The sequence below is a fragment of the Pteropus alecto genome, unplaced genomic scaffold, assembly GCF_000325575.1.
Source record: "Pteropus alecto unplaced genomic scaffold, ASM32557v1 scaffold76, whole genome shotgun sequence".
Lineage (NCBI taxonomy): Eukaryota > Metazoa > Chordata > Mammalia > Chiroptera > Pteropodidae > Pteropus > Pteropus alecto.
The window spans coordinates 28091979-28116241 of NW_006443138.1; the positions used below are offsets into that span (position 1 = coordinate 28091979).

The 24263-nt window shown below is 36.7% G+C and overlaps 1 protein-coding gene across 1 annotated transcript in view; it reads right to left on the minus strand.

The window, feature by feature from the left end:
• The window catches only part of TULP3 (tubby like protein 3), a 61232-nt gene that overhangs the window by 5344 nt on the left and 31625 nt on the right, over positions 1 to 24263 (minus strand). The window contains exons 2-8 of the mRNA XM_006923857.3: positions 17043 to 17094; positions 9524 to 9683; positions 8635 to 8811; positions 4254 to 4387; positions 3684 to 3881; positions 1109 to 1221; positions 235 to 349 (exon numbers count right to left, since the gene is read on the minus strand). Coding sequence (XP_006923919.1) covers positions 235 to 349; positions 1109 to 1221; positions 3684 to 3881; positions 4254 to 4387; positions 8635 to 8811; positions 9524 to 9683; positions 17043 to 17094 — 949 coding nt within the window. The remainder of the gene's footprint in view (positions 1 to 234; positions 350 to 1108; positions 1222 to 3683; positions 3882 to 4253; positions 4388 to 8634; positions 8812 to 9523; positions 9684 to 17042; positions 17095 to 24263) is intronic.

Sequence of the window (24263 nt, forward strand, 5' to 3'; positions counted from 1 at the left end):
CAGATGAGGAAAGACATATTAACACATTAAAAAAAACCTGAATTTGGCAATTCATAAACAATTAAAACTTGAATATACAAAGAAAATGATACCAGCAACAGAAAAGGAGAATCACAGAAATAGAAAGAAGCTTAAGAGGGAAGGTTATGAGCTCGGTGTTGGTTATGTTAAGTTTGAAGTGCCAGCAGGACATCTGAGAGATGAAAGAGAATACATTATGTGGTTGACACTTACGTAACAGACGGCTGCCAGCTCCTGCCGGGTATAGACCTTTTCTACCAGACCTTGGGCCTTGGCTGGGCTGACACCATGGTCATAAACTGTAAACTTGGTCCCCATGAGGTTGGATCTAGAATTTTAAAAGTTGCTATAATTATCTAAATTTTTTCTTTTACACAAACACAATCTAGGAGAGGTATTTAACAAGAATGGAAGGCTATTTGCCTGTTCTCCAAATGTCTTAATGTTTATTATCACTTTTTCAAAGATCTCTCATTAAAACAAAGAACTTAGATTTGATTTTAACTTTTTTTCTTTCAATTACAGTATCAGTACATGCTCATTATATAAAAGATATGGCTTATTCTGAAACTACAGTGCTAACCTAAAAATAAAAGGCCAAAGTGAGCGGCAACAAGCATTTATTTGAGATCAAAAAAAGATAGCTATTTGGGAAGCACTGATTCAGGTGGAAACCCAGTGATCCAATTAGGAGACAAAGGCAAGGGGTATTTGTAAGAAAGGGAAGGGGAACAATAACATCAATAGAATTCAGACATTTTTATGGGTGCAGTAAAGCAAACACAGTGACACTAACTCAACCACATTTTTAATTTTTAGTCAGGTAGCCATCAGTCTAGTAGTCATATCTGCTTTCTTGTTATCTTTTCAAACAGTTCTTAAGGACACAATGTTGCTTTAGGCTCAGTCCAAAGGTTATTTTGCCCTGTTTTAACATTCCAGTGGTTTGAGGCATAAAATGTGTAAGGCAGTTCCGCTGGGATGGCAGCTCCAACTCTATTTTTAAAGTGGCTCCATTTATATTATTTTTTACAACAGGAACAAAAGTATCGGAAAGAAGAGGACAGTGATACAAGGCTCCTCTCACCTGAGTTTGCCAATATAACTTTCCCCTTCGCGAGATAAATCTGTTGGATCAGTAGAGATAAGGTAGTTGGATGTTTTGCTCTTTTTCCGCTTTCTACCTGCAAGAAGAAATATCTAGAAAAAGAAAAAAATGTCAGTCAAATATGAAGTAAAGAGACACCACGGTTTGTTCTTATTCACTCAGCAAATGTTTAGCAAGTGTCTACCACGTACCAAACAGTCAAATCTGTTTTGTTTTGTTTTGTTTTGTTTTGTTTAAACAGGCTTAATGTACTTAAATTTTTCTTGTGTAAAACTATGTGGTGGCCACAGCTGGAACCTAGGTCCTCTACCCAGCAGTCTCCAACCTTTTTGGCACCAGGGACCAGTGCTCCTATGAGACTCTAATGCCTGATGATCTGAAGTGGAGCTGAGGCAGTGATGCTAGCGCTGGGGAGCAGCTGTAAATACAGATGAAGCTTCGCTTGCTCACCCACCACTCACCTCCTGCTCTGCAGCCCAATTCCTAACAGGCCACAGACTGTTACCAGTCTGCAGCCTGGGGGTTGGGAACCCCTGCTCTACACAGACAGGGGGTCTTTACAAAATGGTCAATGAACTCCTGATAAGGAGACTTGGTGAGCACTGTCTCTTTCCAGAAGTTAAGGGTGAGGCACCAGTAGGTCTTGGAGATGGCATCAAAGGTGACTTTGGCGAAGTTGCCCAGGGTAGTAGTGCAGCTCCTGCCCAAGGTATAGCAGTCCTTGATGCTGTCCATCAGCAGCAGCTTCTTAAGCCCAGGAGCTGAGACAATGCCAGTGCCTCTGGTGGCAAGGCTGAAGCCACCATCACAGAGCCACACTGGCCAGTCACCTTGCAAGGGGCAAAGTGAGGTTTGCTGATCTTGTTCCCCTAGTAGCCTCACTGCATGAGGACTATGGAGAACTTGGCCAGCATGATAGCCTTACGAATGGCAGTGAATGCTACCTCCTTGGAGCATTTAACACCCAGACCAACATGTCCATTATAACTCCCAGTGGTGACAAATGCCGTGAACCTGGTCTGCTGGCTAGCATGAGCCTGCTTTTATGTGGACATCATCTTCAAACACCTCATCCTTGAGGGGTGTCCCCATGAAAAAAAAATCAATAATCCCAGATTCCTTGACGGACAAGCAAAAGAATCTCCTTCAGGGACTTGATCATGTCTGGCCAGGCAACCCAGCTTGATGAGGGACATCGACTCCTTGTCTTTGGCCTTGCCTCCACGAGCTCTGTGTCCTCAACCCCCACCCCAGACAGAAACTACCAAGGCCTCCCAGTCCAGGGTCCCCAGCGGCTTGCCCTATTGCAGCACTGGTGTCATCTGCCATTTGGTGTTTTCTCAGAGCAAACCAATCTGTGGGTCTTTATCCTTTTTCCTAACCCTCATAATGCTTCTCAGAATTCACTATCTCAGAATTCCCTACTGTACAACTTTTCTAAATTCACTAGCTTGTTTCTCTAGATAATTATTTACAACTTTATCCCTAAAACTTCCAATGACTTTTTAAAAAAGCTTCATCTAATTCCATGAATAAGAGTCTTTCCAGCTTTAGGACTGAGGGGATCTTGCACACCGAGCCTTACCACGCTTTCCTGCAACTGCATTCCTAATATTCCTTTCTGTGTTTTCTTGGGGGTTTTGTTTTTGTATTTTGTTGTTTTAGTCACCTCTGTGCCTCCAGTGGTAGGAATACCCTCATATTCATGCGTCCTTCCTAAGCCCTACTGGACCTGGACAATAATAGGGAAGCAGAAGAGTGATAGTAGGTAAGGGGGACTTTGGAATCAAACGGATATGGGTTTGAATCTGGCTCTGCCATTTACTACACTCCCTAAGCCCCAGTTATCCTGTCCATCAATCAGGAATATAAATCCTCTCTTACAATGTGACATAAGGATTATAAGTCATAATATATATAAAGCATTTAGCACATGCCTGGTACATTGTAAACACTCAATAAATAGTGGTTATAATAACAATGATATCTACTATTATCACCTCATTTCTATGCTCTTAAAATCATCCTCTTAGACCTGGTATTAATACAAAATACATTGTTCATCAGCAAGTATTAAATTGTCTCAAATCTATGTACAAAGTAAATTGGAATTTCTAGAGTGAGAAACCAGATATTTCGCTTGTATGTTCTTCATATATTTCCAACTCATCCTATTCCCTAAAACTTGATCTTTCTTCCAATATGTTTTATTCTACTATAATAAAAATAAAAACCAAAGAACACACAGTAACACCCCCCCCATCCCCAAAAAGGAATGAAGATGAAAATAATTACATATATTCTCTTCCATTTTCTTACATTCTGGATAAAATTCTTTTTCTTTGGGGTGGTGGCAGATTTTACCTATTAGACTATGAGCTCTTGGAAGATAGTGAAAACACAGCACCTCGCAATTAATAAAAAGAACCTACTTTCAGCCAACTTGGTCTAATACCAGTGCTATTGCCCTATCACAAGACTTATCAACAATCTATTCCCACAACGTCCTTCCCTACTCACTCTCAAGATTTGTCTTAAGAATCAATTCTCATACCTTCCGATTTTCATCCTTTTCCAAGTGCATATAGTAAGTGGGGAAGAGACCCCGATCCATTCCTTTTTTATCCCTGGTTATCCGACACTTTACTGTGATACCTCGAGGGGCAGGACTATAAGCAAAGTCCTCTAAATTCTCTACTTCTCCCAGCTGGTTATCGGTTTGTTGGGCAGTAGTACCGGAAGCTCCCGTCTCCTGAAAGAATAGCCATACATAAGCAAGAGAAAGTGGGGTCAGAAAACTTTGTACTCTCTTTGAGAAACACTTAATGGTTAAAATAACTTACTGATTTACCCCTATGTCTTCAGTCTTTTGACAAAAGGGGAAACTCTGAGAAGTTAAGTAAGTATGAATATTGAGAGTAATGAAGGAGTCAAGTGTGAAAATGGGATATACCTTCATAATAGCTGGCTAGACACAAGAAATTAGAGGTCATAAACTTTAAGTCTAAATCTGAGTTTGAGTCTTTTGAAGCAACCCTCATTTAGTAATGCTATTTAAATATTGAAGATATATTTGGGAAATAGTTAAATTAAGTCCAAAGAAAGAAGTTTCAGAACTACATACTGTGGTTGATTTCTGGCTGGGTGCAGAATTGGGTCTCTCTGCCTCTGAATATGGTGAATGAGATCTCAATTTTTTTCCTTCTTCCTCCTCCTCATCAGTCTCCTCCTCATCGAAGTTCAAACTACCTGAGATACCTGGCAGAAAAAGAAGAATTGTCAACAAAACTGATTTTAAAAAAGAAATCTTTGAACCAAAGAGAATTTTTTTTGCTTAAAACATTCCAAGCTATTCTGACTTAAAACCCAGCTACTTTATCTAAATTTTAATTTTGACAATTCTTTCTTCATATACTATTCTAGGTATCTCGTGTACCTAAATATTAGTATACCAATTTCCATAGCAGCATTATTCACAATATTTGAAAGGTGGAAACAACCCAAATATCCATCACCTGATGAATAAATAAATTGTGGTGTATACATACATGGAATATTATTCAGCCTTGAAAAGGAATCAAATTCTGGCACATGCCACAACATGGATGAATAGTGAAGACATTATGCTAAGTAAAACAAGCCAGACACAAAAGGGCAAATACTACTGTATGATTCTATTTACATGAGGTACCTAGAATAGTCAAGTTCATAGAGACAGAAAGTAGAACGGTGATTATCAGGGGCTGAGGAGGAGAATGGGGAGTTATTGTTTATGGGTATAGATTTTTATTTTAGGATGATGAAAAAGTTCTGAAGATGAGTAGTGGTGATAATTGCATAATGTGAATGTACTTAATGCTACAGAACTGCATACTTAAAAGTGGTTAAAATGGTGAATTTTGTTATGTATTCTTACCACAATAAAAAATTCAGTGATCCATTGTTCTCTGTATCAGACACCTTTTTTTCCCCCTGCATTTCATTCATTTCGAGTCTAACTAATTCAAGTTGGGAATGTCTGAAATAGTACTACCTTAGATTTATGAAGCACCTCTGACAGAAAATTAAAAACTATTTGATTAAAAATGATTTTTTCATTTTGTCGTCATATTTATATGAGTTTGAGATATTGGTAGTCTTATTTTTTGTTTTGTTTCTTATTTGTTTACAGAACATATCTGGAGAGAAACACAGAGATAAAATAAAGTGCGATATGTGTTATAAAAAAAATGTATGGGACTTAATGCTTACATGTGAGAGCAGGAGGCTCAGGGAAAATCCAAGAACCCAAGAGAAAGAGGTAGAGCTAAGACAGAAACTCAATTCCTTTTTTTTCCTTAGTCTACAGGGTGACGTTATCTTTCATATAATAGTTGAAACAGCTCCCAAATCATGAATTTATAAGTAGACTTAACAACAAGCAGTGTGGTTTTTTCCCTCCAAACCATTTCCTGCCCACATTCACCATCTCAGAGGAGGGAAAACTATGATCTGTTTTTACAGTTAACAAATAAATTGGTGTTAGCTTTTCTCAAAGACACCCAAGGACAAGACAGAGGCCAATCAGAAGGTCTAAGTGAAAACATATTTCCACCCAATAACTTATACATGAATGTTCACGGCAACATTACTCATAGTAGCCAGAAGTCAAAACAACACAAATGTCTATCAGCTGATGAAGAGGTAAAATATGGTATATCCATACAATGTAATGTTATTCAACAATAAAAGGAATGAGTACTGATACAAGTTACAACATGGATGAACCTTGAAAACATTATGCTAAATGAAAGAAGCCAGTCATACTGGGACACATAGAGTATGATTCTATTTACATGAAATATCAGGAATAGGAGGGGTGGTGGTAGAGAGAAATGGGAAGTGATTACTAATAGGTATGAGGTTTCTTTTGGGGGGGTCATGAAAATGTTCTAAAACTGATTGTGATGATGGTTGCAAACCTCTGCAGATATACTAAACACCAATGAACTGTTCATTTTAAATGGGTGAATCGTATGGTATATGAATTAATCTCAATAAAGCTATTATAAAAAATTCTTTGGTTTGTAAAGGATATTTTCTCTTTTGTTTTCTAAAATATTAACTTTTTTGGTAGCAAAAAGGCATAAAATTATTTATTTATTCATCAGGGATCCCACTGTCATATGGATCCTTTCACTTAATACTAAGTTTTCAAATGTTATTTTTATACTAAGAACTCAGTTTATGTGAGTATATGTCTTACGATGGAGATCAAAGATTTCTCCCAAATGTGTAAACTGGACCCACTGAAGGGGCATAACCTGCCAAACTGACATTTCTTAAATCTTAATTGAGAGAGCACTTAATGGGTTTTGTGGTCACGATGCAACCTGTTTGAAACATGAAAGACATTAATGCATCTGGCACTGAAAGGCTAATTCTGAGAAAGAACACAGCAGTCACTTAGTAGGGCAAGGTAAAAGGGGACACCATGGTATTTACAATAAGGAATAAAGAACTAGACTAAGAATCAGAAAATCTAGGACTGCTATTGTTCAGCTAGATGACTGAGGGTAAGTAAGTTAGCTTTCAGTTATACTAAAAGTTCACTTTACTCTTTCTTTTGTTGTAATAATAGTGGTAGTAAAGTAATAGAGAATTACTAGGATCACGTTCTTATTACTGATGGGGAAACCAATGCAGAAAAGTTAAGGTGTTTTTCCTTTCCCAGCCAGATGTGGCACCAGCCAGATGTGGCAGAGTTGAGATTCGAAACCGAGCAAACTGGCTCCAGAGCTATGCTGCCTTTGCCATATCCCATACTCTAGTCATCTGTCCCTGTTTGCACAAACATACCATGTTTTTTATACCTGATGCCTTTGCACATGTTATTTCTTCTGCCCAAGTTTGCCAACTAACTGGCAGTATGATCTAGGGCAACTTACTTAGCCTCTCTCTGAGAACTAATTGTCTTATATGTAAAATGGAAAAAATGAATATGTATAACCCCCTCAAAGTACTGTTATAAATATTAAATTAATTGAAATAATGTATACCAAATGCCTAACATACAAATGCCTGATATTTAAAATGTCAGTCTCGAGTTGCTTCCACAGGAGACACCAGTGCACAGGACATGCATCCCTCAAGGCTCAGCTTAATCACCACCTCATTTTGATGCCTTTCTTGTCCCTTTTCATTGCCCTCTCAGTGTAATTATATTTGTTTTTTACTCTTGCATACACCATATTAGAACTCTAGGACAAGCCATCAGCCAAACCACATCCTAATTTGTTTTCCTGCTTCCAGACTTGCCCCACCTCCAATTCATTCCTTATGGTGCAGAGTAATTTTTCTACAGCCCAAATCTGATGATATCATTTCTCAGCTTAAAATCCTCATCAGTTCCTATTACTCTTCAGATAAAGTCCAAATTCCTAACATGGCCTATAATGTCCTATATAATCAGAGCCCACTTACCTCTCCAGGCTCAACTCTCTACATTCCCCTTCCAAATCTTATCACGTCATCCCCTCAGCTCCAGCCATTCTGAATTGGCCAGCTCCTCTTCCTGCATCAGACTCTAGCTTAGACATCGCTTTCTCTGGAAAGCTTTTCAAACCTTCAGCTCTGGGTTAGACATCCCTCTCTCCATGGTCTCTTCGCAATTAAGGATATGAAGCCTCAAACAGAAAAAGGCTCCACAAGAGAAGGGACCTTGTTTACTATGGTATCCTAAGTGCCTAGAACAATGCCTGACATACAGTATATACTCAATACATACTTTCTAAATGAATGAATATATTAGTTTGTTTGAATGTACATCTATTCTACCATTTTGTGGTACAATCTTCTGATTCATATAGCCTAGGACCTAGCAATGCCTATTAGAAAGTAGGCACCCAATAAATATTTATTTATTATTGGGCTTCAGTCTTCTCATCTGAAAAAGGAACACTTAATTCCTTCTCCTATAATTTTTCTAAGAAGGAAAAAAGACTAACGGGAACCTCTGATATATATGGTAATATTTATGGAAATGGTAATTCCAACTGGCAGAAAGTAGGCTCTAGTGGAAAAAGTATTAACTTAAGTATATTTTGATCCAATTTGTGTTTCCATTAAGCTAGCTATTCATCATTCCCCTTATCACTAGGTCAATATAATCTGTGAAATGGAGGCTGAATAGGGGTGTTGAGTGGCAATCTTGTCAAAGGAAAAGGGTAGGAACTAAAAACAAAATATCAAAAAGAAAGAGTCGTATATATAGTAGCTAATGCTATTTTACATTTGATTTAATTATCTTATTTTTCTCAGGCAATATGATAAATACTACCATTGTTGACCATGACCAATTCTCAGATGTCAAAGATGCCTAATACTGTCACCTCTGTAAAGCCCTAAGCCACATTACAAGCAACTGTGAGTCACCTAGATTGTCGGCCAACAATGAAAGAAAGTAGAGGAAAAGATTGTAAATGACTAAGATGATTAATTGCCTCAAAACCATGACGAATCCTCACCGTGTTTTTGGAGAATCTCCTGAAGATCTGGCTTGGGAGCCACATCCGAAGTGCATTCCCCATCAACACTCCCTTCAGTATCCTCTTCCGTAGCAGAAGAGCCAACTGAGAGAACGTGAAGTTTGGTCTCTGAATCTTGAGCATCTGGTTTCAGGAAAGCAGCTGGACCATCAATGCCTGGGGGCCAAAAGAAAAGAAAAAAAAAAAGTATAATCCACTATTTGGCTGCGAGGGTTTGGTGTACGTGATCAGAATTAAGAACCACCAAACCATTTCACTTGTCTTTCCTTAACAACCATGAAGACATTCATTAACAGAGTAATCCAGGACTGGTGCTCATTTTAGTAATATGTTCTGACTCTTATTAAAAGAAAATGTACTTGATGTTGTCTTTAGAAACTTAAGAATGAAACTATGAAAACAAAGTAGGTCCTCCAAAGTTCAAATCCTGTCCAAGGTAATAGCTCAGGGGGCTTGACTTAGAGGCTCTTGATCCTACTCTTCCTTCTTCCTCTCATCATCTCAGATGATCCTTTGGGTCCTTATCTACTGCAAGAACAGATACTCTCTACCTACTCCTGGCTTCAAGGTTAACTCTAACAATCAAGGATATAAGTTTCTCAAATAGGCTATTCTGGACTAATTATTCATTTGGCATCTAAAATAACAGTTCTAAGATGGACATAAACTTTAAAGTATCTTCTACTGATCAGACCATTGCTTTTATTCAACTTGAAGACCCAGAATTTGATTATAAAAATTTATGAAGGTACCCTAGTAATGATGCTAACTAATATCGTTTCTTTGGTCCATCTAAGAATCCTCCTGCCTGCTCCTAGTTTTGTAAAAACTGTACCCCAGCAGTAAGACATGCTGCCTAAATACACACCATGCAGGATGACATTGTTGTTAGGGGTATGAGGTTCCACCAAAGGAGTCTGCTCCTCACTACCTCTTGGCTTTGACCGACGTGGCCTGGCTTCTGGATTTGGCTGTACCATGAGTGGCTCGAGGCGCTTTTTTCTCTGCTTCTTCTCCAGCAGTGCTCTCTAGGAAAATGTTATGATATTATTGCCAGAATTATGATAAGACCTAGCTACTTCGAACAGTTACAGTGTTTCACTGATCCTCACAAAACCTCTTGTAAATTAATTTTCCCACTTGAGCAAGAAAATTATGGCACAAAGAGGGGCAAGGATTCATTCATTTCACTTAATAAATATTTACTGAACAGCTATAAGTATATATTTTAAATGATACAAATGCATTCCTAGCCAGGCTGAGACCTTGATCCAAGTCTATTTAAAATATGCATAGTAATTATCATATTATTGTCAATGCATGATAGCAAGTTTAAACTATAAAAACGCATATGCATAGGAAAAAAGATAAAGGAACAAAAGGAAATATATTCTTTGGGTGGTAGAATATAGGCAATTATTTTCCTTTTTCTAGTTTTCTAAATTTTTCTCATTTTTGTAATTGAAAGAAAATAATAACTTATTATCCTGTTAACCTCAATTATTTTCATGTTTTAATTAGCAAGAGCAATTAATTTTGCTTTCTTGATCATTTTTACATATTCATAAATCAAACAAATTAAGACCAAAGTAAAAAGGGAAAAAAAATAGCAACTGGAACATTACAAATAGAATGCAATCAACTCTATGACTAAAAGCAAGGTAATATAGTACCAAGAAAAGTCAGAAAAAAAGCATGAGAAGTCCAACAAGATAGAAAGGAAGGTACTAGCACATGTACTATTTTTAAGCTTTGGCAAATAAGAGCTTATAATAAATTATTGTGGATCTGGGATATCTCAGAATAGGAAAGTACCAAGTCCTCAGCTAAAAAATTAAGCTATGATTTAAAAGCAAAGATATTAAAACCTACTTTATTGTGTTTTGGGCAAAAAGCTATCTATTTACTTTTTTTCATTAATATTACTTTTAAAAAGTGCCACTGATAAGAAGGTACTCTAAGAGGCAATACTATCGACAGTGTACTTTTCCTTAACTGGGCTGATGAAAGCATGCAGATAGATTCAGAAGCCACAGAAGAAACAACTATTCTTTTTCACCCAACCTTGTTTACAGCAGGTCCTTGAACAATGTCATTTTGTTATAACGTTGATGGGATGTGTAGGAACTTTGCTCTTGTTTATATCGATTAGCCTATGGTAAAACTGGTTTCATTATACAATGTTTTGCTTAAAATCATAGAACCTATCAATGACATTAAATGAGGATTTATTGTATAAGGAAAAAGAATGGGGAACTAAGATAATGTGCCAAAAATGGACATAATGTCAAGAATGGATTGAGAACTTAGAGCAAGTTGGGAAGGAATAATTGGGGTTTTTGAGATTCTTTTGATATTCATGAATATGAATAGTTGGACCTTAATATACCAGGACCACTAAATACAAAGGAGACTATAATGAAGTCCTCCCCACAGAGCTTACTAGCAACTAAGAGGTCTGGTATAATGGATAAGAAGTAACTTGCATGAAGAGATGGTAAATATCAAATATAAAGACATGATACACTGCCACATCTTATCCATGTGTCCACAACTATTTAGTTTCATATACTCTCACAACTGTGAAACAATTGCTGAAACAAAAACACAAGCTACAGCTAGTCTACTTTATTAACGTATATAAAGAAAAAATGTTGTACAGAAAAGGAGTATTCTGCCTGTGGTCTAGAAAAGGGGAACCAAGAGCTAGATTTTGGCAGGGTTTATCCAACCTGTCCAAGAAAGAGAATTGTTGAAACTGCCAGACAAGAGTATTCTTTTTACTGGGTGAGCTTACTCTCTTTGAGCACAAGAAACTATGTAAGGCTTCTCCATGGCCACTCAACACACTACTGACCCCAACAGGAAGAGACACACCTTGCATCTCTGACAGGTAGAGATACTACTGTAAAAAAAAGAAAAAGAAGATTCCTCCTTGCCCAGGAACAGGTCAGCCAATGGGAGACCGCCATAACTCAGCCAAAGAAAAGTCATTATACTTTGAAATTTCAGTGTTTTCCAATGGACTCTTTTTTTACAACAGTCTCTCCCAAGTTCAAAATAGAGTGGTCCTCTCCTTTGTTTCTCTGGACTTGCAGGACATTCGCCATTAGACTACATGACCTGAACTGCAATTCTTTGTTCCTAAATAAACCCATTTTGCTGGAGAAATATCTGGCTATTGTTTAAGGTCAATATTATGCATGGGAAAACTGCCATTTGGTGGAAGCTGTCACCTGATTTAGCATTTTAATCATCCTCACATAGTTTGGATGGGGGAGGAGAGGTGCTAATTGAGTTTCAAGTAACAATGTCAAAGCATATTTCATTTATGTTCCACTTTTCCTAAAAAGCTAAGAGTGCTTTAAAGGAGGCTGCATAAACAAAGAACTCCTTACAAACTTAGAGGGAGGTCGGAGGAGTCAGGAAGAGACCAAAGGTGACTGTTCAATGCCCTCTATTCAAGTAAGATAGGTTGACTTCAGTACTTTAAATGTCACGTAAACTGAACCTTTAAATTTCCCAATTACCTTGGAAATTAAATCTGGTGGTATGCCCTACTATCATTCCCTGAGGGCAATATAAATGAATGGTGATGCCAAAATAAATGAGAAAACAAAGGAGGTTAAAAACAGAGAGGATATAATTTCTATCAAAGGGCTTAATCCAAAAAATAATAATAATAAAACTCGGGCAAGCCTCAAATTAATGATAATAACTTCACTGATTCTCAATTTTCCAAGGACTCCCTAGAGATGATGGGCTGGTTACATTATGAAACTCCTGCAATAGACTAGCTGACCACAAGGTACAAGCAACAAGGTCAGAATGGTTGCCTGAGATCTATCAGTTTGGCTGAAAAATAACTAACCTCCCTGGCACATAAAGTGAAATCACAGTAAAATAAAACTAAAAGCTTTATATCAGACTTATTAAAATTCTAATTCAATGCACTGATGACTACCTCTCTTAGAAGGGTATATGTACAAATAGATGGGCAACCTGACCTAAAGGGACTATGTTGTACTTTAATCATTGTCCACAAGATGGCATAAATGTTCTCTGCCTAAGATGCATCCATGTCTGAGTAGCATCACTGGAAGACTCTGAAAATCTTTATATTCTGTAGCCAGCTAAGGTGTCCACATATCCTGAAAATATGCGCTCTAGTGAAATTATTAAAAATAAAAGCAAAATATACTCCATGGGAAAGAACAGCTTTTCAATAAATGGTAGTGGGATAACTGGATATCCACATGCAAAAGAATGAAGCTGGACCCCCATCTCACACTACATATAAAAATTAGCTCAAAGCAGATCAAAGAAAGTGTAAAACTCTTAGGAAAAAAACGTAGTAGCAAGTCTTTGCAACCTTGGGTGGACAGACAATGGTTTCCTAGATATGACACCAAAAAGTGCAAATCACAAGAGAAAAAATAGATAAATTAAACCTTTTGTGTTGAAAATGACACCATCAAGAAGTAAAAAGACAACCCATAAAATCTGAAGAAAATATTTACAAATAATATTTCTGATAAGGAACTTGGGTCTAAACTATATAAAGAACTCTTACAACTCAACAACAAAAAGGCAATAACCCAATTTTAAAAAATAGGTAAAGGATCTAGATGGACATTTCTCCATAGGATATACAAATTGGCCACTAAATACTTAAAAAATGCTCAACATCATCAGTCATCAAGGAAATGCAAATCAAGACTATAATAAGATCACTTCATGCCCACTAAAATGACTATAAGTAAAGATAGGCAACAAGGATGTGGAGAAACAGGAAGCCTCATACATTGCTGATGGGAATGTAAATGGTTCAGTGACTTTGGAAAACAGTCTGGCAGTTACTTAAAATGTTAAACATGGAGTTAACCATATGACTCAGCAATTCCAGTCCTATTACCCAAGATATATTAGGTATACCTTGGTATACCTATACTTTAATATATTATCCAAGAGAAATCAAAACAACTCTACACAAAAACTAGTACACGAATGTTCAGAGTGGCATTATTTATAATAGCCAAAATGTGGAAACAACCCAAATGTCCATCAACTAATGATTGGATAAACAAAAAGTGGTATATGCACAAAATCGAATGTTATTCAACAATAAAAAGGAATGAAGTACTAATGTAGGCTAAAACATGGATAAACCTTTTCATCTTTAACTGGGTATATATTTATAGTATGTGAATCACATCCCAATAAAGTTGTTCAAAATCACTGACTGACCATCTCTATCAGAGTAAGCCACTGTCATTGATGGGAGTGTACTGTATTCCTCAGATAGGTTAGCATGGCCCAGACTATGAGCTTCCCACCAAGATACTGCCCAGACTGAAAACAGCAACCTAGCTTTCCTCAGTATACCTCCATCAGCTCTCTCTAACTTCCATATTCTAAGATCTTTCCTAACATTCTACTATTTTATCCAATCTGACTAATAATAACTGGGGCCCATCAAGTTTATGGATCTTACCTAAAATTACACAGCTAATTAAAGGCAGAGTTGGAAGCACTGGAACCAAAGTCTTCCGATTTCCAGCCCAGTTTTACTCACTACCTGGTGCGTTGCTACAGGCCATCTGAATGTTCAGCTTACATTTGTGAAAATCCCCTGACCCCCTGGTTGAGTAACCTTCTCATGCACATGGTAGCATTACAGGGCTCTAATAGTGTTCTCGTACTCTATTTAACACCCAAATTTATACGTCTGGTCCAAAGAGATTTTTTTTAATAAAAAAAATCCAGTAAAATTATGTGTCTTTATCTTCATTGGCTATCTCTAGAAGGACACATTAGAAGTCAGTGACATTCTCTGGTAAAGAACTGAGCTAAGTAAGGTGGGGAGTAGATTCTTCATCAAATATCTTTTTTTGTATTATTTGAATTCTTCCAATATGCTTTTATAACCATTAAAAACAACTTAAAAAATATTTGTGCTATAAAAGGGCTTACAAAATCCCAACATTTATACCACATATATGCCACATGTAGCACTCTCATTGAAAAGAATAAAATTTACAAAATATTTGGGCAATTTTTTTAATCCAGAAAATATATCAATATACAAAATTCAGAAACTACACAAAATTAAAAAACATGTTTTATATCATTACTTGGTAGATGACCATGGATTTCATTTAATGTTAACAAGAAATATGCCATTTAGCCTTATAAAAATAAATCAAACAAAGATCTAAGCTTTGTGGTTATTTTTCCCTAAATACAGTTTGCTATGCAATAGAACGTAGAAAATAAAGACTCATTATAATTATTCTGATCTTTGTGGGGGGAATATATATATACAAAATCAGAATGTTCTCCATGGTCCTGGGAAAATTAGTTTCTTTCCTCCTTTCATTTATTTTCTTCAGTATTAGAATTGTTTATTTCAATTATGATGGATGCATACCCCTGCCTGAGTCTCCACTTAGAGGGAGCACACCCTAGGAGGAAGGTGCAGAGGCAGCCATCAGTAACTGCTGGGAAGTTTGTTGCAGTTTTCCTACTCTGCCCTGAAAAACTATATTTGCTTAAAATGTCCCCCGGTCTCTTTAAAGGAAGCCGGTTGGAGGGAGGCTGTAGCTGGTATACTTAATCTTAGCAGTGGTTTCAAGCCATAAAAACTGCTACAGCAACGCTCCCTAGGGGACAGGTCACCCCAGCTGGGGCTCCCAGCGTTGGGCGTGCACTGAAGTCTCTCTAAGTGGATTTCACTGATCAGACTGGAGCTGGACACACTTGGAGATGCAGATGACCAGCTCATGGGGCAGGCCTGGCCCTCCTGGAGTGGAGTGCACGGTGAGCAGGCACTCCCGCAGCCAGCTGCAGGCAAGGTATGCTGTTTGTACTGTCACCGGGCATGGGAAAGACTTCAGAGCGCCGGGCCCCAGGGTCCTTGTCCACACTGGCCGGCCCTGTGGTGTCCTTGCCAAGGGCAGTGAAGCTGTGGCTGCTGCATGACCGGATGGGCAAGGCGGCACAGCTCTAGGCTTGCCATGGTGCTGCTGTTGTCTTTCAGGCCCTTAGGCCGAGCTGTGCGGCTGGAGCTGCCCTGTCTGCGCACAGAGGCTCACTCCTCTCCATTCACCGCATGAGGCTGCAGGTGAGAAAGGCCCTGGCAAGCAGGACACTGGCGCAGCGGACGAGGAAGGCGATCACTGCAGCCTTGAAGCTTAAGATCTCCTGTGGTGGCATGGGCTTCCACACGGGATCCCTGAAGACCACTGGGCGCCACGTCCCACCCTCTGGTGGTCTGAGGGGCAGTGGAATGCGATGACAGTCTCCATGGTGGCGCCATCACCACGAAGGCCTTGGAAAAGTGCCCCGCGGGGAAGGCCGCACTGGAGTGCCAAGTGCCAATGTGGTTCCAGCGATGGGCGTGGCGTTCCATCCTCTGCCTCGCCCTGCTCCGCACCTCTCACGGTCTGCCCAGAACTCTTTACTAGTTTTTAATGAGTCTATCTTTAAAGTAATTTATTACGCTATAAGTCCCATTATTAATTCCAATGGCAAGATAAAGAAGCAAGACAAAACTTTAGATATATTTTTTTGTCACCTCTGGAGTTTAGACACTTTGGTTGGTAAAGGTCCTACATAGGTAGACAGGAGCTATAAAATTTCCTAAATTAGAAAACATTCACATGAAAAAGCAAACTGCTCTGTTGGGTATAGGTTTTAAGCTGACTAATCAAGATGATCATAGCATGTGACAATACAAAACTCTGTTCATTTATTCCTTCTTTCGCTAAAATATTGAATGAAGGATTATTATGTGCCCAGCCTTATGCCAGGAACTTCTGATATAATAGTCATAATAAACAGACTTGCTTCGTATTCTTATGGAACTTAGTCTAGTGGAGGAAACAGATATAATCAAATCATTGCAAAAAGAAAAAGTTAATGTGTAGCTAAAACTGGGACCAGTGCTGTGAAGGAAATTATTCTGTAGGCAATGGACTTCTTTAAACAGTACAGCAGCATGTTCAGATAAGCACATTAGGATAAGAAAAAAATCTTGTCATTAAATGTAATTACAGTGTAGAGAGGTATTTAAGGCAGCAGGACCAAATAACTACATAGAATTACAATGTTAACATTCTTATAATTCTTGTGAAAGGTGCCAAGGAATTTTCAGTGATTATAAATTCAAGGCCAGTTTTATTGATCTCCTCAAAGCACTTTGGTTTTGCCATAGCCCAGGGCCTTAGTTCAGCAAATACTAACTCTAGACACTGTTAGTGAGTAACATCAGAGCCTTTTCCTTTCCAGTCTTTCCGTGACCCTGCCAAGACTTCAGAGCCAAGACCACTGGCATCGTGGTCAGTTCAGGGCTTCACTTATACTTCAAAAGAAGAGACTCTGCTCACCTGATTATCTAGTTTCAGCTGTCGAAGCTTCATGGTCTCATCTTCAAAGGCACTGTTTAAAAAAAAAAATGAAAAGCATATAAAGAGAAGATCCTTTTAAAGCCATGTCAATTTCATCTTTTCCTTGTATCTACTCCTTTGGGATATTTGGAACCAATTAATTCTGCCTAGGGAAAGCATCAGTTTCTAGATGCTGCCCACACTGACTGCAGGAGCACTTGCCACCCTTAATGCCACACTTATTCCACAGTGGACCTGAGGAGGCTGAAATAACCAAAGGATAAAAAAAAAGATGTATAACACAAGACTCCATGCATGTAGGAATTTTTTTTTCTTTATTATATTCTGGACACACTACTAAGTGTTTTACACGCATTGTTTTAGTTAAACAATGCTATGACTCTGGTATTGTTATTTTTCACACTTTAAAGAGACTAGGAGAGCCACACACACACACGGTTAAACAGTAGAAACAGACTCTTAAGCCTGGTTTCTTTCTAGAGTCTAAATTCCACCTAAAACCAAATATATTTCACTTTTCATTTTTTTTGGAGCTAGTTCTAAGAAAGGGAGAATTAGATTGTATACAGCATCTTACTATATCCCACTGATTTCCTTAAGATCCAGGTTTATTTTTCAAGTTTAACATGCCAGTCGTCAAAAGATACTATAAGTATGGATGCACACAGACAAGACCTAATACTACTAGGAGGCAGATTTTCTTTTTATTTATTTCTAATTTTTTTAAGCTTATTGGGGTAACACGGGTTAATACAACTATGTAACTTTCGGGTGTACATTATAATTTAACATCTATACATTCCACTGTATGATCACCACCCAGAGTCCAGTTTCCCTCAGCTACCATATATTTGATCCCCTTTACCCACTTCACCCTCCCCCAAAGCCCCAGCAGATTTTCTTGATGGAAGAAAACAATGACAAAAATGGAATCGAAATGACAAACCAACCCTTTTCAACTTTTTTCTAACTCTCTGAAGCCTTTTCTATTTTTGACAATTTCCTAACTGAAGATTTTATTTTGTGACTAGGCATTCTTGGAAAGAGTAAAGTATGAAATAAGGCAGGATGGTTCTCAATAACTTGTATTATAAATTTTTAGTAGGAGCTTACTATCAGAAAAGAAAAGAAAAAAAACTATAATAAGAAGGTCCTATTTAAAGAGACAATTCCATGGCTACAAAGGAGGAAGCATGGCCTTTCCTGCATTTGGGGTAAATACACAAAATCTATCCATTGTTTAATGGTTTACCACTACATTACTACATTTTAGCAAGTTTTATGCATTATAATAATGCACGGCACCTTGGAATTTACATACTATCCTCAAGAACCTTTCTGCCTATTAACCAGTAAGTAGATTTAATAACCCTTTACATATAGATGTGGAGGTACATTCTGGTTCTCTGACAAACTCGTCTATTAATTCCCTTATATCCTTTACGTTAAAAAAAAAAAAAAACCACTGGGTATTCAAAATATATCATCTCCTTTTTTCTGCTCAAAAGAAAGACAAACAAACAAATAAAAATGTCAGATATAATTCTAACCTCAACTTTGTGGCCTACATTTCTCCTAGATATGTTCCTGTTTTCTTTAATGTCGTCAATCCTCATTCGCATACTTCAAAATTTTAGCTTTATGAATACAGTGCTACAATGTCCTTTGTATTCCATAGATATTAGTATAAATCTTTTAAAGATTTACATAAAACTACTAAGACAAAAATTATCCTATTCTCCCCTCTCCCTCAAATGCTAAAACCTCAGTAATGTTAAATTCTGACATATGACTAAAGTCCTCAAACATTTCTCTTAAGGCCTCTAATCGTGAAGAAACCAGGTGTGTTTTTAATGCCCTGTCTTGACACCCCTTAATTCCTTTCATCAAGCCGAGGCAAGCTGAACAATTGAAATAAACAGGGTATAATCAAAGCATTTAACCTGAACAAAGAGGCACTAAAAAGATGCTACATAATTGTAACATTTAGATACCTTCTACACATCGAAAGCAACACTTTCTCTGAGCTCTAGTGTTAAATTATAACAGCAGAAATAAGATATTTTATATACTTATATTAAATCTGAACTAGAATTTCTAGCCTACACTAGAATATGATCTTACTAAATGTGTATTTTTTTTCCTTTAATGTTCTCTTTCCTTCATTTCAAATTAAGTTGTTGAATAGCAAACCTACAGCACACCTAACCAAGCCTGGTTAGTAAAACAACACAAAACAGAATTCCTCTTTAAAAAAATTTTTATAAAAATTTTTAAATATGAGGTATAATTGACATACAACCTTATATTATTTTCAGGTGTACAATATGATTCTATATCTGTATACACGATGAAATGATTACCACAGTTAAGTCTAGTTAACATCCATCACCACGTAGTTACACATTTTTTTCTTCTGATGAGAATTTTCAAGATTTACTGATAGCAACTTTCAAATATGCCATACAGTATTATTAACTATAGTCACCAAACTGTACATTACATCCCATGACTTATTTATTTTATTTATTTTATAATCATTATTTTATAATGTACCTTTTGACCCCCTTCGCCCATTTCACCTACTCCCCACCCTCTGGCAACTATCAAACTGTTTTCTGTATCTATGAGCTTGGGGTTTTTTTGTTTTGTTTTTTTAGATTCCACATTTAAGTGAAATCCTAAGTACAGGTTTCCTCTGCTTTTTGAAAGTAGAGCATTACTATAAAACCTTTTGTAAGCTGAGAGGCAGAAAGCAAAGAAGCAATTACCATTCATTTATAGGGAAAACATTTTGAGAATTCTCAGACCTAAAAAATACTTTATTAAATCATACCAAATATGCATAATTACATCTAGTTGTACACTATGCACCCTTACAAGCTCTCTTAGGCTTTTCTGGTACCTTATGACACATTGCACAAACAGATGCACAAAATAAATAGAGATAAAGCACATATGTTCACAGACACTGTTCAAAAGCTATGGCAGCTTGATGCTGAGTACAGTTCCCAGGGAAGGAGCTTGGCAGTGCCGCCCTCACTGTTTGGGGTGTGTGCCACCTCCATAGTGGCTGCAAAACAAATTCTGAATGCTGTTTTTCCTTGTTTGCCTTTGTAAACATGAAAATCTTCTTTGGATTTCTTTCAGTTAGCAAAAACAGGTACTAATGTAGCGTTTTTTGTAAAAGCAAAGTAGCATAACACAAACTTTTGAAAGTGGGAGACACATATATTTGTCTTTCCCTGTCTGACTGATTTCATTTAGCATAATGTGTAGAGGAGAAAATGGTGAAGTCAGCTTAAACACTGAATTGGAGAACTGAGCAGGAGATGTCTATGAGATAACAAAGTAGAAAGGTAATATATAGTTAATTAACATACAAGACTTTGCTGCAAGAGAGAAATCTTGGAAATTGCTTAGGACCTAGGAAGTTAGGAGTAGGAACCAATGAAGGGATGAAGGCGAGGTTTAATCCTTAACTGCATTTAGCAACAATCCATGTATAGATGGATGCCTGAAGTGTTGGGGAAGCAACTACCACTGGGGCTGATTATTATGCTTGTAACAGAAATGTGTTAACTGTCTTTTTTGCACGAGTGGATATAAGCCAACAAAGTGATTACAATCCTGGATCAAGAAAAGGAAAGCATGAACTGAGTATCAATTCCAAAGATGAGCTATAAAAAAATGAAAAAGAATGTTCTATCAAGTATTTAAATTGTTAATCTAATGAAAACCATTTTATTTTTGTACAGAGCTATGGTCTAAATTAACAGCTTACTATGAAAACAAAAACAAAAACAAAGAATTCCTGCAGAGTAAAAGAAATGAAATTACTATTTTTCCTCCCATATTTCTCATGAAACATTTCCTATTTGCTTGATACAAACAGGGAAAACCCTAAACATACATCTTAGAGAAACACAGATCTATTACTCAAGTGTGGCAGATGATAATGCCCACAAAACACCATTCTCTTGAACTGCTCTCCAGTTACTACCCAGCCAAAGTCTAAACTGAAGATACCTACAGGCTTTACCACTGAGGAATGCTCACAATTTTCTGAAAGTGTGCCCTACATATCCATCTCTTTTATGGGCACCAAAAATATTTCCTAATCCCCCTGTACTATTATTCACTCATTCATCTAACAAACATTTGCTAAAAGGTCACCCCTACTCATCCACACCTGTATGCACATTTTTAAGAATCGTTAGATGAATTGATGAACTGAAAACAATGCAAATATCTCATAAGAGTAAAATAGATAATATAATCTGGTATAGTCATACAATAGAATGTTATACATCAATGAAAATGAATTTCACCTTAACCTAAATCCATAAATTGACTGTAAATGTAATATAAAACAAAATGACAACACACAAAATAATACATTTTAAGCTTCCTTTTATATGAAGTTCAAAAGCATAAACCAAATTACACTGCTTATAGAATACACACAGAGGACAAAGTGATACTGAAGAGAAAGGAAACAATCATCTCAAAAATCACAGCAGACTCATACATCTATGGCCAATTTTCGATGAGGGGGCCAAGATCATTCAATGAAACAATAGTCTCTTCAACAAGTGGTACTAAATAACTAGATATCTACATGTAAAGAATAAAGTTGGACCTCTCTCTCGCATTATATATAAAAATTAACTCAAAATGTATCAAAGACCTAACTGTAAGAGCTAAAACTATAAAACTCTTAGAAGAAAACGTAAATCTTCACAACATTGGATTTGGAAGTAGACTCTTAGATATGACACCAAAAGCTTGAGCAATAAAGATAGATGAAATGGACTTCATCGAAATTTAAAACTTTTTTCATCAAAGGACATTGATGAAGAAAGGAAGTTGAAAGACAACCCACAGAATAAGAGAAAATATTTGCAAATCATATGTCTGATTATTCTGGTATTCAGAATATATAAAGAACTCTTTAAATAAACAACTGAAAGATAAACATGGGCAAAGAATATAAATAGACATTTCTCCAAAGTAGATATACAAATGGCCAATAAGCCATGAAAAGATTCTCAAAATTATTAGTCATCACAAAAATGCAAATCAAAAGCACAATGGGATAGCACTCAAGACCCAAAAGGATGGTTATAATAAAAAAGTGTTGGTAAGGATATAGAGATATCAAAATCTTCATATAATAGCTGGCGGGAATGTAAAATGGTACAGACACTTTGGAAAACAGCCTAGCAGTTCTTCAAAGGATTAAACATAAAGTTACTATATGACCCAGAAATTCCAGTTAGGTATATATGTAAGAGAAATGAAAGCACATACCTACAGAAAAACTTGCACACATTTTTTATTTATGTGCATATTATTTCTTTAATTAAAAGTATTTTAAAAATAGTATGTTACACGAAGACTGCTGGTGCCAAATCTTTTTTGTATGGATTATTTTTTTTCTTTCTAATGTTTTTCTTTGTTGATTATAAAAACAATACATATCTATTTCATAAATTCTATAAAAATGTCTAAAGAAAAAGAAATGCTCTTTTCATAATCATGCCATCTTGAGATGATCACCGCTAACATTGCAGCAAACATTCTTCCATATATTTCTATCAATCTTTTTGTATTTTTTAAATTTTTAAATTAGTTTCAAGTATACAGTACATTGGTTAGACATTTATATAGTTTATAAAATGATCCCCATAATTGCTCCTTCTCTCTTCTGGTTTTCCACCTAGCCAATGTATTAATGCTAACTGCATTCCCTATGCCGTGCTCCCCATCCCCGTGACCATCTATCAACTACTAATTTGTACTTCTTTAACCCTTCACCCCATTGTCCAAGTCCCCCAAAATCCCTCTGTCAGTCACCAAATTGTCCTCTATATTTGTGAGTCTGTTTTTGATTAGTTTGTTCTTCTTGTTCCTTAGATTCCACATATAAGTGAAATCATAAGGTATTTACCTTTCTCTGTCTGATTTATTTCACTCAGCATAATAACCTCTAGGTCCATCCATGTCGTTGCCAATGGTAAGATTTCATTTTTTTAATGGCTGAGTAATATTCCATTGTATATATGAACCATAACTTCTTTGTCCAATCATCTGTTGATGAACATTTAGGTTGCTTCCATATCTTGGCTATTGTAAATTGTGCTGCCATGAATACTGGGGTGCATAGATCTTTACGAATTGTTGTTTTGGTTTTCTTTGGAGAAATACCCAGAAGTGCAATTACTGGGTCAAAAGGTATATATATTGTTAACTTTTTGAGAAACCTCCAGATTGTTTTCCATAGCAGCTGTACCAATTTGCAATCTCACCAACAATGTATGAGGGTTCCCCTCTCTCCACATCCTCACCAACACTTGTTATTTTTTGATTTATTGATGATAGCCATTCTGACAGGTGTGAGGTGATATCTCACCCTGGTTTTAATTTTAATTGTGGTTTTAATTTGCATTTCTCTGATGATTAGTGACCTTGAACATCTTTTCATGTCTATTGTGTATTTCCTCTTTGGAGAAGTATCTGTTAAGGTCTTCTGCACATTTTTCAAATGGATTGTTTTTGTTGTTGAGTATATGAGTTCTTTATATATCTTGGATATTAATTTCTTATCAGATACATCATTACCAAATATCTTCTCCCAGTCAGTTGTCTTTTTGTTTTGTTGATGGTTTCCTTCGCTGTACAAAAACTTTTTAGTTTGATGTAGTCCCATTTGTTTATTTTTCCTTTTGTTTCTCTTGCCTGGGCAGATATATTCAAAAAAAAAAAAATTAGTAGTATCAGAGAGTTTACTGCCTATGTTTTCTTCTAGATATTTTGTGGTTTCAGGTCTTACATTTAAGTCTTTAACCAATTTTGAGTCTATTCTTGTATATGGTGTAAGAAGGTAGTCATTTTTTTTTTTTGCATGTATCTGTCCAATTTTCCCAACACCATTTATTGAAGAGACTGTCTTTACCCCATTGTATATTCTTACCTCCTTTGTTATATATTAAGTGAGCATATAGGTGTGAATTTATTTCTGGTTTCTCTATTCTGTTCCACTGACCAACTATTCTGTATCTGTTTTTATAACAGTACCATGCTGTTTTGATTACTGTAGCCTTTTAGTAGAGTTTGATATGAGGTAGTGTGATACCTCCAACTTTGTTCTTTCCCAAGATAGCTGTGACTGGGATCTTTTACGTTTCCATATAACTT